Here is an 11,972-nt window from a genome sequence, read left to right as displayed (position 1 = left end):
AGTGATTCGCCATAGTGAAGGCGTAGACTCAGGTTTTCCGGGTCTCTATGTTTTTGGTTGGACAGGTTCCTCAATTTATTTCTTAGATTTTTGCATTCTTTATCAAACCATTTGTCATTGTTGTTCATTTTCTTCGGTTTTCTATTTGAGATTTTTAGATTTGATAGGGAAGCTGAGAGGTCAAATATACTGTTAAGATTTTCTACTGCCAAGTTTACACCTTCACTATTGCAGTGGAACATTTTACCCAGGAAGTTGTCTAAAAGGGATTGAATTTGCTGTTGCCTAATTGTTTTTTGGTAGGTTTCCAAACTGCATTCCTTCCATCTATAGCATTTCTTAATGTTACTCAGTTCCTTTGGCTTTGATGCCTCATGATTGAGTATTGCTCTGTTCAAGTAGACTGTGATTTTGCTGTGGTCTGATAGGGGTGTCAGTGGGCTGACTGTGAACGCTCTGAGAGACTCTGGGTTGAGGTCAGTGATAAAGTAGTCTACAGTGCTACTGCCAAGAGATGAGCTATAGGTGAACCTACCATAGGAGTCCCCTCGAAGCCTACCATTGACTATGTACATACCCAGCGTGCGACAGAGCTGCAGGAGTTGTGACCCGTTTTTGTTGGTTATGTTGTCATAGTTGTGCCTAGGGGGGCATATGGGGGAGGGAATGCTGTCACCTGCAGGCAGGTGTTTGTCCCCCTGTGTGCTGAGGGTGTCAGGTTCTTGTCCAGTTCTGGCATTTAGGTCGCCACAGACTAATACATGTCCCTGGGCCTGGAAATGATTGATTTCCCCCTCCAGGATGGAGAAGCTGTCTTTATTAAAGTATGGGGATTCTAGTGGGGGGATATAGGTAGCACACAGGAGGACATTTTTCTCTGTTAAGATAATTTCCTTTTGAATTTCTAGCCAAATGTAAAATGTTCCTGTTTTGATTAATTTAATGGAGTGAGTTAGGTCTGCTCTATACCAAATTAGCATTCCCCCTGAGTCCCTTCCCTGTTTCACACCTGGTAGTTTGGTGGATGGGACTACCAGCTCTCTGTAACCTAGAGGGCAACCAGTGGGTCCGTCTCCGCTATACCATGTTTCTTGCAGGATGACAATGTCTGCATTACCGATTTCTTTGGTGAAGTCCGTGTTCCTGCTCTTTAGGCCAAAGGCAGATGACCTCAGGCCTTGGATATTCCAGGATGATATAGTGAAGGCTTTTTGTTCCATAAAGTGTCCAATGTTGTTGGCCGTGTGGTTTTGCCTCAGGCCAGTAAGTGTGAGCAGAGCCTGCTGAGCATCTGGTACATGCCGTTGGCTTGGGCGAGTGTAAGAGTGGGGGTTGGGCCTGTTTGCCCGCTCACTACCTGGGCGTATGTGTGACTTCCATGTTGATGCTCTCTTTGCGGGGGTGGGGTGCATGGGGTGGGCAGGAGTGGCATAGGTCTGATCTGAGGGGGCCTAAATGGGGTGTGGGCATGGTTGATGTGGGGGGGTGTTGATTGGTTGGGGTGGGGGTGTGGACGTGTCTGGGGGTGCTGTGGTCTGGATGTAAGTCCTCTTGGCGTGGGTCCTCTATGTGTAGGTCCACGGGGGGGTCCTGCAGGTCTTGGAGGGTGTCTCGCTGGTCTGGGTGGGGTGTCTATTGATCTGTTGCTCCTGTGTGAAGTGTTGGGGCTGCGTTTGAGAGCGATGTCCTTTAGAGTCCGGACAAAGGTGGGCACTGCTGCCTTATAGAGGTGGACCTGGTCATAGAGGCTGTTCAAGTCCAGGGTGGAGTGGTGGGCCAGGAAAACATTTGGTTTTGAGGCACAGTCACGGGAAATGCTTGCGTTTACCCGCTGTATTGTAGCAGGGTGGAAGTCTTTTCGTGGTAGCAGGGTGGAGATAACCACTTGTGCATTGGGGAAAGTAGAAGAAGCTTTTTCAATCACTCCCTTCAGTGCTGTGGCCACCCTTTCCTGCTTTGCTCTCAGGTCGTTTGTGCCTGTGTGTATTATTATGTGGCTAGGTGAGCCTAGTTTGTCCTCAGACAGAAGGTCTAGGGCGCGCTGGGTGTTTGGACACCAGAGTTTAGACACACTGTGTTTGGGAAAAAGTTTTTTTTCTTCTATATATTTCCCATTTGAGTCCATAAGGAGAACAATCTGTGTCTTGTGTTTGTTCTCAGTGGGTGTGGGGGGGTTGTCAGGAGGGCTATCAGGGTGGCTGACAGGGGGGGTGCTCAGGGGGGGTGAGAGCTGCTGGGCTTGGGTTTTTTCTTTTGTCTGTTCTGCTGTGATGTTGACTCTATGGTCAGGGTCTGGTGTGGACTGTTCTGCTGTGGTGTCGAGACTTTTGTCCGGTGCTGAGGTGGGCTGTTCTGCTGGCGTCTCTGTGGGGATGGCCACCTCCCTAGTGGGTTGTTCTCTGTCACATGCCATCCCCCTCAACCTCTCCTCCAGCAGTCTGATCCTCTCCTCCATCTCTCCATCTACCCTCTATCTCTCCATCTCCTCATCTACCCTCCATCTTTCCATCTATCTTCCATCTCCTCATCTCCCCTCTATCTCTTCATCTACCCTCAATATTTCCATCTACCCTGCATCTCTCCATCTTCCTCTCCATCTCTCATCTACCCTCCATCTCTCATCTACCCCACATCTAACCATCTCTCCATCAACCCCCCATCTAACCATCTCTCCATCAACCCTCCATCTAACCATCTCTCCATCTACCCTCCATCTCTCATCTACCATCCATATTTTTTCATCTACCCTCCATCACTCCATCAATCTCTATATCTAACCTCCATCTCTATATCTAACCTCCATCTCTATATCTAACCTCCATATCTAACCTCCATCTCTATATCTAACCTCCATCTCTATATCTAACCTCCATCTATGTATCTAACCTCCATCTCTATATCTAACCTCCATCTATGTATCTAACCTCCATCTCTATATCTAACCTCCATCTCTGTATCTAACCCCCATATCTAACCTCCATCTCTATATCTAACCTCCATCTATATACTGTATCTAACCTCCATAACTCCATCTAACCTCCATCTCTACATCTAACCTCCATCTCTACATCTAACATCCATCACTCCATCTAACATCTAACCTCCATCACTCCATCTAACCTCCATCTCTACTTCTAACCTCCATCTCTATATCCACCTCCATCTCTATATCCACCTCCATCTCTCCATCTATCTCCATCACTCCATCTACCCTCCATATTTCCATCTACCCTCCATCACTCCATCTCTATATCTACCCTCCATCTCTATATCTACCCTCCATCTCTATATCTACCCTCCATCTCTCCATCTACCCTCCATCTACCATCTACCCTCCATCTCTCCATCTACCCTCCATCTCTCCATCTACCCTCCATCTCTCCATCTACCATCTACCCTCCATCTCTCCATCTACCCTCCATCTCTCCATCTACCCTCCATCTCTCCATCTACCCTCCATCTACCATCTACCCTCCATCTCTCCATCTACCCTCCATCTCTCCATCTACCCTCCATATTTCCATCTACCCTCCATCACTCCATCTAACCTCCATCTCTATATCTACCCTCCATCTCTATATCTACCCTCCATCTCTCCATCTCCCCTCCCTCTCTCCATCTCCACACCATCTCTCCATCTAACCTCCATCTCCTCTCCAGCTCTCACTTCATCTGAAGGCCCATTGGTAGCCTGGTCGGTAGTGAATGTGGACCTTCCACTGTTTGATCTAAGCTTCCTTTAGGTACAAGAGGACATAATATCAGGGAACAGTCTTTTCGTCATTCTGAAAAGGTGGAACAGTTTTTTTTTAAATCAACACACACAAAGCAACAACACACGCATACACACACACACACATGCAGTACTAGGGTTGCAAAATTCCGTTAACTTTCAATAGATTCCCTGGTTTTCCAAAAATCCTGGTTGGAAGATTCCGAATTTCCTACTTATTTCCTCCAACCCGGATTTCGGGAAAACCAGGGAATTTATTGACAGTTCACATAATTTTGCAACCCTATTCAGTACAAATAGTTATTTTTATGTTTTATACATTTCATGTAAGGAAGACAGTTGTAGTCAATATGTATGCATATTGCATGTGTAGCCTAGCTAATTCCCATTTGCATTATGGTCCCTTAGGATGTGTATAGCCTACGCTTTACAAATCCACATAATTGGCATTTATTTCCTAGACCCAGACCGAAGCCAGCCCTCACAGGTCTGTGACGAATGACAGCTAGGCTAGCCCAACAGTTTAACAGCGACCAATGAAATGCGAGAGTGCGATGAGAGGGTGGTCCTTGCGAGTGGAAGAGCCGATCAAACAGAGGGAGCGTAATTTAAACTCCTTGCTTAACATCTGGATGTTGTAGAACGGAGTAGCATCACTCTACTCTCTTCTCTCTACTCGGAAACCGAGTATCATCGAATATAAGATTGTTGTTGTCAAATGGTCAGAACGTCAGCTACAACTCGAGGATATTGATTGGCACCTGGAATGCGCTTTGGCTCCTGCCATCGGAGCGCAAGGTAAACCAAAAGGGGCCACATGAGTTCTGCTAATTTCGGAAACCACCACGGCTCCAAGTTGCCTGCTAATTCTGTTGATCTGGACACATCTCCACTCTCCAGCATCGTGTGTCGACCATCTGCAATGTTGATGGAATGGTTTTATTTAATCGCGAGAAACGAACAAATAATCACGGGATTACCAAAACGTCCACATTTCTAAGGTCGGTTGTCTGTCGAATAACAACGTTGTGAAGTTGGTGACTTCCGAACCCAAGAAAGACTGCAGGTGTCATCGCTCCCTTCCATTTCTCCAGTAACATTTCCTTGATTGACATTCCTTCCATCAGATCATATGAGTGCAGCGTTCAGCCCTTCGTTTATGATGATGCAGCGCCCACTGGGAAGCACCACTGCCTTCAGCATCGACTCTCTGATCGGCGGTCCCCCTCAGCCCAGCCCGGGACACTTCGTCTACACCGGTTACCCCATGTTCATGCCGTACCGGTCAGTGGTGCTCCCACCGCACCCTCCGCCGCCCCCTGCCCTACCCCAGTCCGCCCTGCAGCAGGGGCTCTCGGCTACCCATCCGCACCACCAGATCCCCAGCCTCCAGAACTCTTTCTGCTCTAGCCTGGCTCAGGGCATGGCGCTCACCTCCACCCTGATGGCCAGCCTGCCTGGAGGGTTCTCGGCTTCACAGCAGCACCAGGAGGCGGCGAGGAAGTTCGGCTCGCAGTCTCTCCACGCCGCCTTCAATAAATCTCAGGACATTCGTTTGGATGGGGATGACGGAAAGACTTTTCTAGGAAAGGAGTCCGCAACGCTCCCCTCCTACCACGACTCAGAGCCATTGCAGTCATCCACAGGTACAGTAAACTCTGTTTTGTCTGGACTCTGCTGGACAGGGTTGTTTACTTGACCTGACTTAAGGTTCTATTGAGGAAACGTTTGACTTAGCCTGTGTTTGGGATTTGTGGCTGTCCTGTACTTGGACGCACTAACTGTAAGTCACTCTGAACAAGAGCGTCTGCTAAATGACTAAAATGTAACCTAATGTTCTTGGATAAATGAGATATTATTTGTAAGCTCACGTTGTAAAAGAGAAGTTCAAAGCGAATACTCGTATTTATTAGGCCTATTATAAAAAATAAATATATTAATAATAGTGCACATTTGCGAGGTTCCTTATAAGAAGTCATTCGAACTCTAAACTTTATTATTAATTATGCTTAGGCCTATTAACTAACGGACCAATATTATCAATAGACCTACGTCATCAATGTACAAAAAAAGGACCCAAGTGCCATTTGAGGATAACTTATAAATTCTACTCACTCAGTGTTGGCGTAGGCTATATCCTGTGAATTCCACATCAAATGACAACGATTAAAGTATAGTGATAGAAAGTGGCTGTTGCCCCTGAGTGAAAAATGAATCTTTTTTTTTCAACAAATTCTTTACATGGAAGCTTACATATTTTGTCGTGAGAAGCTTGACATGATATCCGCATATCAAATACGTTTATTTCAGGCTTTTCAATGAATAGTGCCTGGGGGCAAACTAAATGACTAAATTAGCCTATTTTAATTGAAGGATGGGAAAAGCGCCTGCAGTATTTGAATGTCTATAAAACTGTGATCAAAATTCAAAGTCGACCGAGTCATTTATATGAGGGTCTATATGTATTATGAAATACATGTAATATAACACTTTAACTCCGTAAGTTTGTTGAAGACATTGTATAATATAAATCAATTGATTTTGTCTCTAAAATGAATGGAATTACAGTAAGCGCGAGGCCTATTTCATACGTGATATGTGTCATGATAGCCGATGGGCCTAATTCGATAAATATTTACTTAAATATATATTTACTGAAATAACTTTCACTTCACTTAAATACGTCCAGAGACATAATATAATTTGTTCCTAATTCGCTCCATAATATAATAGGCTATTGTTTTCCTGTAACACAATATGTCAAGTCTACTCGTGGGTATTCATGAAACGAAATGTTGATACAATACACACAACGTTAGTGATTCATCAAATGTAGGAGAAAAGTTGCTTATTTTTTTAAAGCTAAATATTTCTTTAAAAGTATGATTGTGGTTATCCATTATATAAACTCATAAACGGTTGCATATCAGTCCATTATAGGTTACACATTGTCATTTACTTTTCTATTTTGAGGTCAATATAACCTAAACTAACATGTTCTATTTGCTTACCCACACAGCCAGAACCCAAGGCAAAGAAGACCCGAAAGAGGACGAATGCAATAGAAGAGATGAGAGCTTCTCAATGGACAGCGATTTAGACTACAGCTCCGATGACAACATGACGGGTAACTCGATGTGTCAGAAAGATGATGGGGAGGGTAACGTGGATGAGGGCGTCCAAGGGTCCAACGGCACTGGCAGCACCACGTCTACCGGCAAGAACCGGCGGCGGAGAACGGCGTTCACGAGCGAGCAGCTCTTGGAACTGGAGAAGGAGTTCCATTGTAAGAAATACCTGTCTTTAACGGAACGCTCTCAGATTGCGCATGCCTTGAAACTCAGCGAAGTTCAAGTCAAGATCTGGTTCCAGAACCGGAGGGCCAAGTGGAAGCGCGTGAAGGCTGGTAACGTCAACTCCAAAACCGGCGAGCCCTCCAGGAACCCTAAAATCGTGGTGCCTATCCCCGTGCACGTCAGCCGGTTTGCAATAAGGAGTCAGCACCAACAGTTAGAGCAAGCCAGACCATAACATTTCTTTATGTTAAACCGATGGACTAAATACAGATTAAGTTAATTACACTGTTTAAAAACAGAAAAACAGCACACACGTTATTTTGGAATTGGACTACTGATAATCACAAACCAAGTTTATCCTTTGGTGAGTCTTTGTAAATCTTTGTAAGCCAGAGGAGAGCAAATTAATTGATGGCCCATTGCTTTTCCTCTGCATTACTGCTGAATCGATCCCCTGATGGTAAGCTGATTAAATACCAAGAAGACAAAAAAACTCAAAATGGTGACATATGTATCACCTTGGTTACGAGTGTACATACCGAGATGGACCATAACTATAACCGCCATGGGACCAAATTGAGGACATTACAACAAGACAACAATACATCCAATTGTACATTTCCGAGATATTGATCAAAAATATAGCCTACTTTTACGTCTGTTACATTTTCTTTGACGGTTGTGCTGCTGATTCTGAAGGACCTTGCTTGTATTATTGTTGTTTTTGCAGCAGGCGCAAATCAGATCAGAATGAACAGGAGCACTTTTATCATTTCTAATTTGATCACCCCCCATACCAATACACATATTGTACACATAGCCTACAAATATCAGACACCTCAACCATCAATCATCTCCACCAAAAAGCAAAGAGTGGCCCTGTAAAACCATCCTACTTTTGTTCTCAGTTTGAGTTTCTTTCCATTGTTTCATTCCATGGTTGCTTGAATTATTTTTCCTCATTGTGACTTTTTCAACAGTCAAGAAGCACGCTGCTAATTTATTTAATATTGTGCAAAAAGTAACTAACATTCCATGACTTATTGAGTAAATAATAAAGTGTGCATTAAAGATGAACCATTAGCAATTGTCAACAATTTGTCAGTTTGTTTATTGTCATTCCATTTTTGTGCAATTCTATTTGAATTTGAAATCTTTAGCGAAATTACGCATGCGCGGGTTTACAGGCGCTTTCTTGAGTACTGGGCTTTGAGTTGATCATGATATTTGAAATCCTTGGTTGATTATTATTTTCCCCAATATATCAAATGCTAATTTGGGATTATTCAATTTGTTGTCTGCAAGTGACAAATATTATTTTCACAATCCACTAAGGAAGATAATTGGAAGATAATTGCTTATGTATTTTATCTTTGAATTAAGGTGATTAACGAAACGATTTCGTTTAGATTTACAACACAATTTATACTATTATTATTATTAAGACTATTACTTGTAATAACCCTGTCATTATACTATTATAATTAATGACTTTCAGATTTATATAATTTTGCCTGCACCAACTGTGAGTTGTGCAGATATTGCTGAGGCAGGACCAACTGCGAGGTTTGCAGGTAATGCAGAGGCAGGACCAACTGTTTATCTCTCCAACAGTAGAGCCATGCAGCCAGCCAGGGAGGTGACAGTTTTACAGCTCTACCCTCTGCTCCAGCCACCCTCTGGAATTAAGGCCAACCTCGTCGCGTATGTTGGAGCAAATCAACCTGATGCATGCCAATAATAAATATGTAAGAAGATCTCGCTCGGCGACGCAATCTCGTGTTATGACAGGGGGTGGGTCGCATCAGCCAGGGTGAATGAAACTCCAAGGTTCCTCCAAGGCTGTGAGGAACACCAATTCCCATCCGAGTGAAACGTCACGAGCACGGCTGTTTAGGAAGGTCGCGGCCTGGTGTCAGCCTTGAGCTTCGGCCTCACCTTGCCCAGGGCCCAGAGCGCCTCATTTATGGTACCGGGACAAAGAGGTGACGTGTGTTTGGCAAGCCTCCCAGCGCGCCAATTGCTTTGCCATTAATATTTACATCTATTGAGGTGGATAATTTCATACATTTATTTTGATAAGATTGGCGACTAAAATACAACGTAGGCCTACTGGCAGGACTTTCCCCTTGTGATCTCTAAGGACATCTTGTTGTCTCTGTCATGTTCCGCGCATGAATAGCCTGCGTTAAACTCCAGCTGTCAGCACTACCACAGTAGGTCTATAGCCTACCCTAAACATAATCAACCGTTTCAAATGTCACTAGGCTAAATGATCAAATAATCCATTCTGATCATGTATTTATAGGTGTTATATAAACTAATTTTAAACAATATTGGTCATTATAATTCGCCTTTCTTGCAATAGGTTGGATACTAAATAGGCTAGGCTACACATTTTAAAACAAAGCTATTATTTAAAAAAAAAACATTGTTTTACAATGTTCTAAAAAGCTATTTGTCAAAAACAGTTGTTTTTAACAAACCCATTTGGAGTTAAATAATATTGTCTACTAGACCTACTGTATATAAATGATACAAGTAAAACCCTCTATTCCAATGAGTATTGATTAAGCCCACAAGTGTCCTCAAATAAGACAAGCATCATTCTCAGCTAAAGCATCCTCCAAGATGTTGTTACAGTAGTTTAACGACCGTTCTGTCGTGTAGCCCCTCTCCGTCTCTCTGGCAGCATTTAGACAGCGCGCTATTCCCCCCGGCAACAACAACGCTATTATCGTCAAGCGCATCATTTAACCCAGGCAAGCGCAGCACGCCACGCACCTGAACAACATTTTGATGTCAGTCATCGTTTGTAATTCGCACGCCATGATAAGGCACAAATAACGCTGTTATATCTTCAAAATAAACTAGAGGAAATAGGCTATGGATTCTGACATACAGACAGGCAATTTAATTTACATTGAATTCATCTTCTATTATGAGGCCTACAGCCTATCCAAATCATAAAGTTTACAGTCGCCTCTATTCAACCCACGTAAAATGTATTTTCCCTACTGATTCATCGTTGGAAATTCCCCAAGCACATTTTTTGATTATTAAACTGAAATCCCAACTCGTCATCGTAGCAGAAAGAGTGAATTACTGTAAAGCTCAGATTTATGGCCGCAGCTCGCGCTCTGGCTGAGCATCTCTGACAGGCCTGGCTACAAGATGAGCTCTCATGACCCGCTCTAGAGGAGTGTGTGTGTGTGTGTGTGTGTGTGTGTCTGTATGTTGTCTTCTATTCCACACAAACTCGTGCACACCCCGACAGAGATCCACTCAGGCATTTGATTACTGGATACTTACAACAAAATATGTCCATTACACAATTAATCAAATACAGATTTGCTAGATTAGATTGTATTGAAAGAACACACACTGAGCAATTTGTGTAGCCTACTTGAGGAGGATGTTTGACAGAGAAAGCGATATGAGTATCGAGGTGAGAGGGAGAGATCTGACAATTGCCCCGCTAACTCTAATGAATTTTTTTGCAAATTGTAATCAAGCCGGGCCGTCGCGGTTGGCTGATAAATGAGGCCCAAGGGGATTGGTCGGGACCTCCGCTTTTCACTCCAGCATGTCCCCCCTGCACTAAATTAACAGCAACTTGTCGAAGCTTCAAATTAACCCCCAATGATTAATTCTGATGGAAAGCGAGCTATGAGACTCGCGTGGCCTAATAGGCTCTGGCTTGAGAATGCTGCTACTGGAAATTAATACTCTATAAACCCCACATACACCAAGCTACACACATCTCCCTCTCTCAGTATCTCTCTCTGTCTCTTAGTATCTCTCTCTCTACCCCAATTCAATTTAAGGGCTTTATTAGTATGGGAAACGTATGTTTACATTGCCAAAGCAAGTGAAATAGATAATAAACAAAAGTGAAATAAACAATAAAAAATTAACAGTAAACATTACACTCTCTCCTTCAGTATCTCTCTCTCTCTCTCAGTATCTCTCTCTCTCTCATACTGTAGGTGCAGGCCAACATATAGCAAATACACTACTAATATCAATAGAAAGATACAGGAACTAATACACTACTAATATCAACAGAAAGATACAGTAACTAATACAGTACTAATATCAACAGAAAGATACAGGAACTAATACACTACTAATATCAACAGAAAGATACAGGAACAAATACACTACTAATATCAACAGAAATATACAGTAACTAATACAGTACTAATATCAACAGAAAGATACAGGAACAAATACACTACTAATATCAACAGAAAGATACAGTAACTAATACACTACTAATATCAACAGAAAGATACAGGAACTAATACAGTACTAATATCAACAGAAAGATACAGGAACTAATACAGTACTAATATCAACAGAAAGATACAGGAACTAATACAGTACTAATATCAACAGAAAGATACAGGAACTAATACACTACTAATATCAACAGAAAGATACAGGAACTAATACAGTACTAATATCAACAGAAAGATACAGGAACTAATACACTACTAATATCAACAGAAAGATACAGGAACTAATACAGTACTAATATCAACAAAAAGATACAGGAACTAATACACTACTAATATCAACAGAAAGATACAGTAACTAATACAGTACTAATATCAACAGAAAGATACAGGAACAAATACACTACTAATATCAACAGAAAGATACAGTAACTAATACACTACTAATATCAACAGAAAGATACAGTAACTAATACACTACTAATATCAACAGAAAGATACAGGAACTAATACAGTACTAATATCAACAGAAAGATACAGGAACTAATACACTACTAATATCAATAGAAAGATACAGTAACTAATACAGTACTAATATCAACAGAAAGATACAGGAACTAATACACTACTAATATCAACAGAAAGATACAGGAACTAATACAGTACTAATATCAACAAAAAGATACAGGAACAAATACACTA

At 42.4% G+C, this 11,972-nt stretch overlaps 1 protein-coding gene across 1 annotated transcript; it reads left to right on the top strand.

Moving 5' to 3' along the window:
* Window positions 1-4,352: 4,352 nt before the first annotated feature.
* LOC139532883 (homeobox protein GBX-2-like) lies at window positions 4,353-8,123 on the top strand. Its single transcript, XM_071331032.1, has 2 exons — window positions 4,353-5,379; window positions 6,753-8,123. The coding sequence occupies exons 1-2, from the start codon at window positions 4,866-4,868 to the stop codon at window positions 7,262-7,264; spliced, it is 1,026 nt and encodes a 341-aa protein (XP_071187133.1). The 5' UTR covers window positions 4,353-4,865; the 3' UTR covers window positions 7,265-8,123.
* Window positions 8,124-11,972: the final 3,849 nt, after the last annotated feature.

The sequence above is a fragment of the Salvelinus alpinus genome, chromosome 10 (assembly GCF_045679555.1).
Source record: "Salvelinus alpinus chromosome 10, SLU_Salpinus.1, whole genome shotgun sequence".
Lineage (NCBI taxonomy): Eukaryota > Metazoa > Chordata > Actinopteri > Salmoniformes > Salmonidae > Salvelinus > Salvelinus alpinus.
This window is presented reverse-complemented; position numbering and strand designations above follow the sequence as displayed.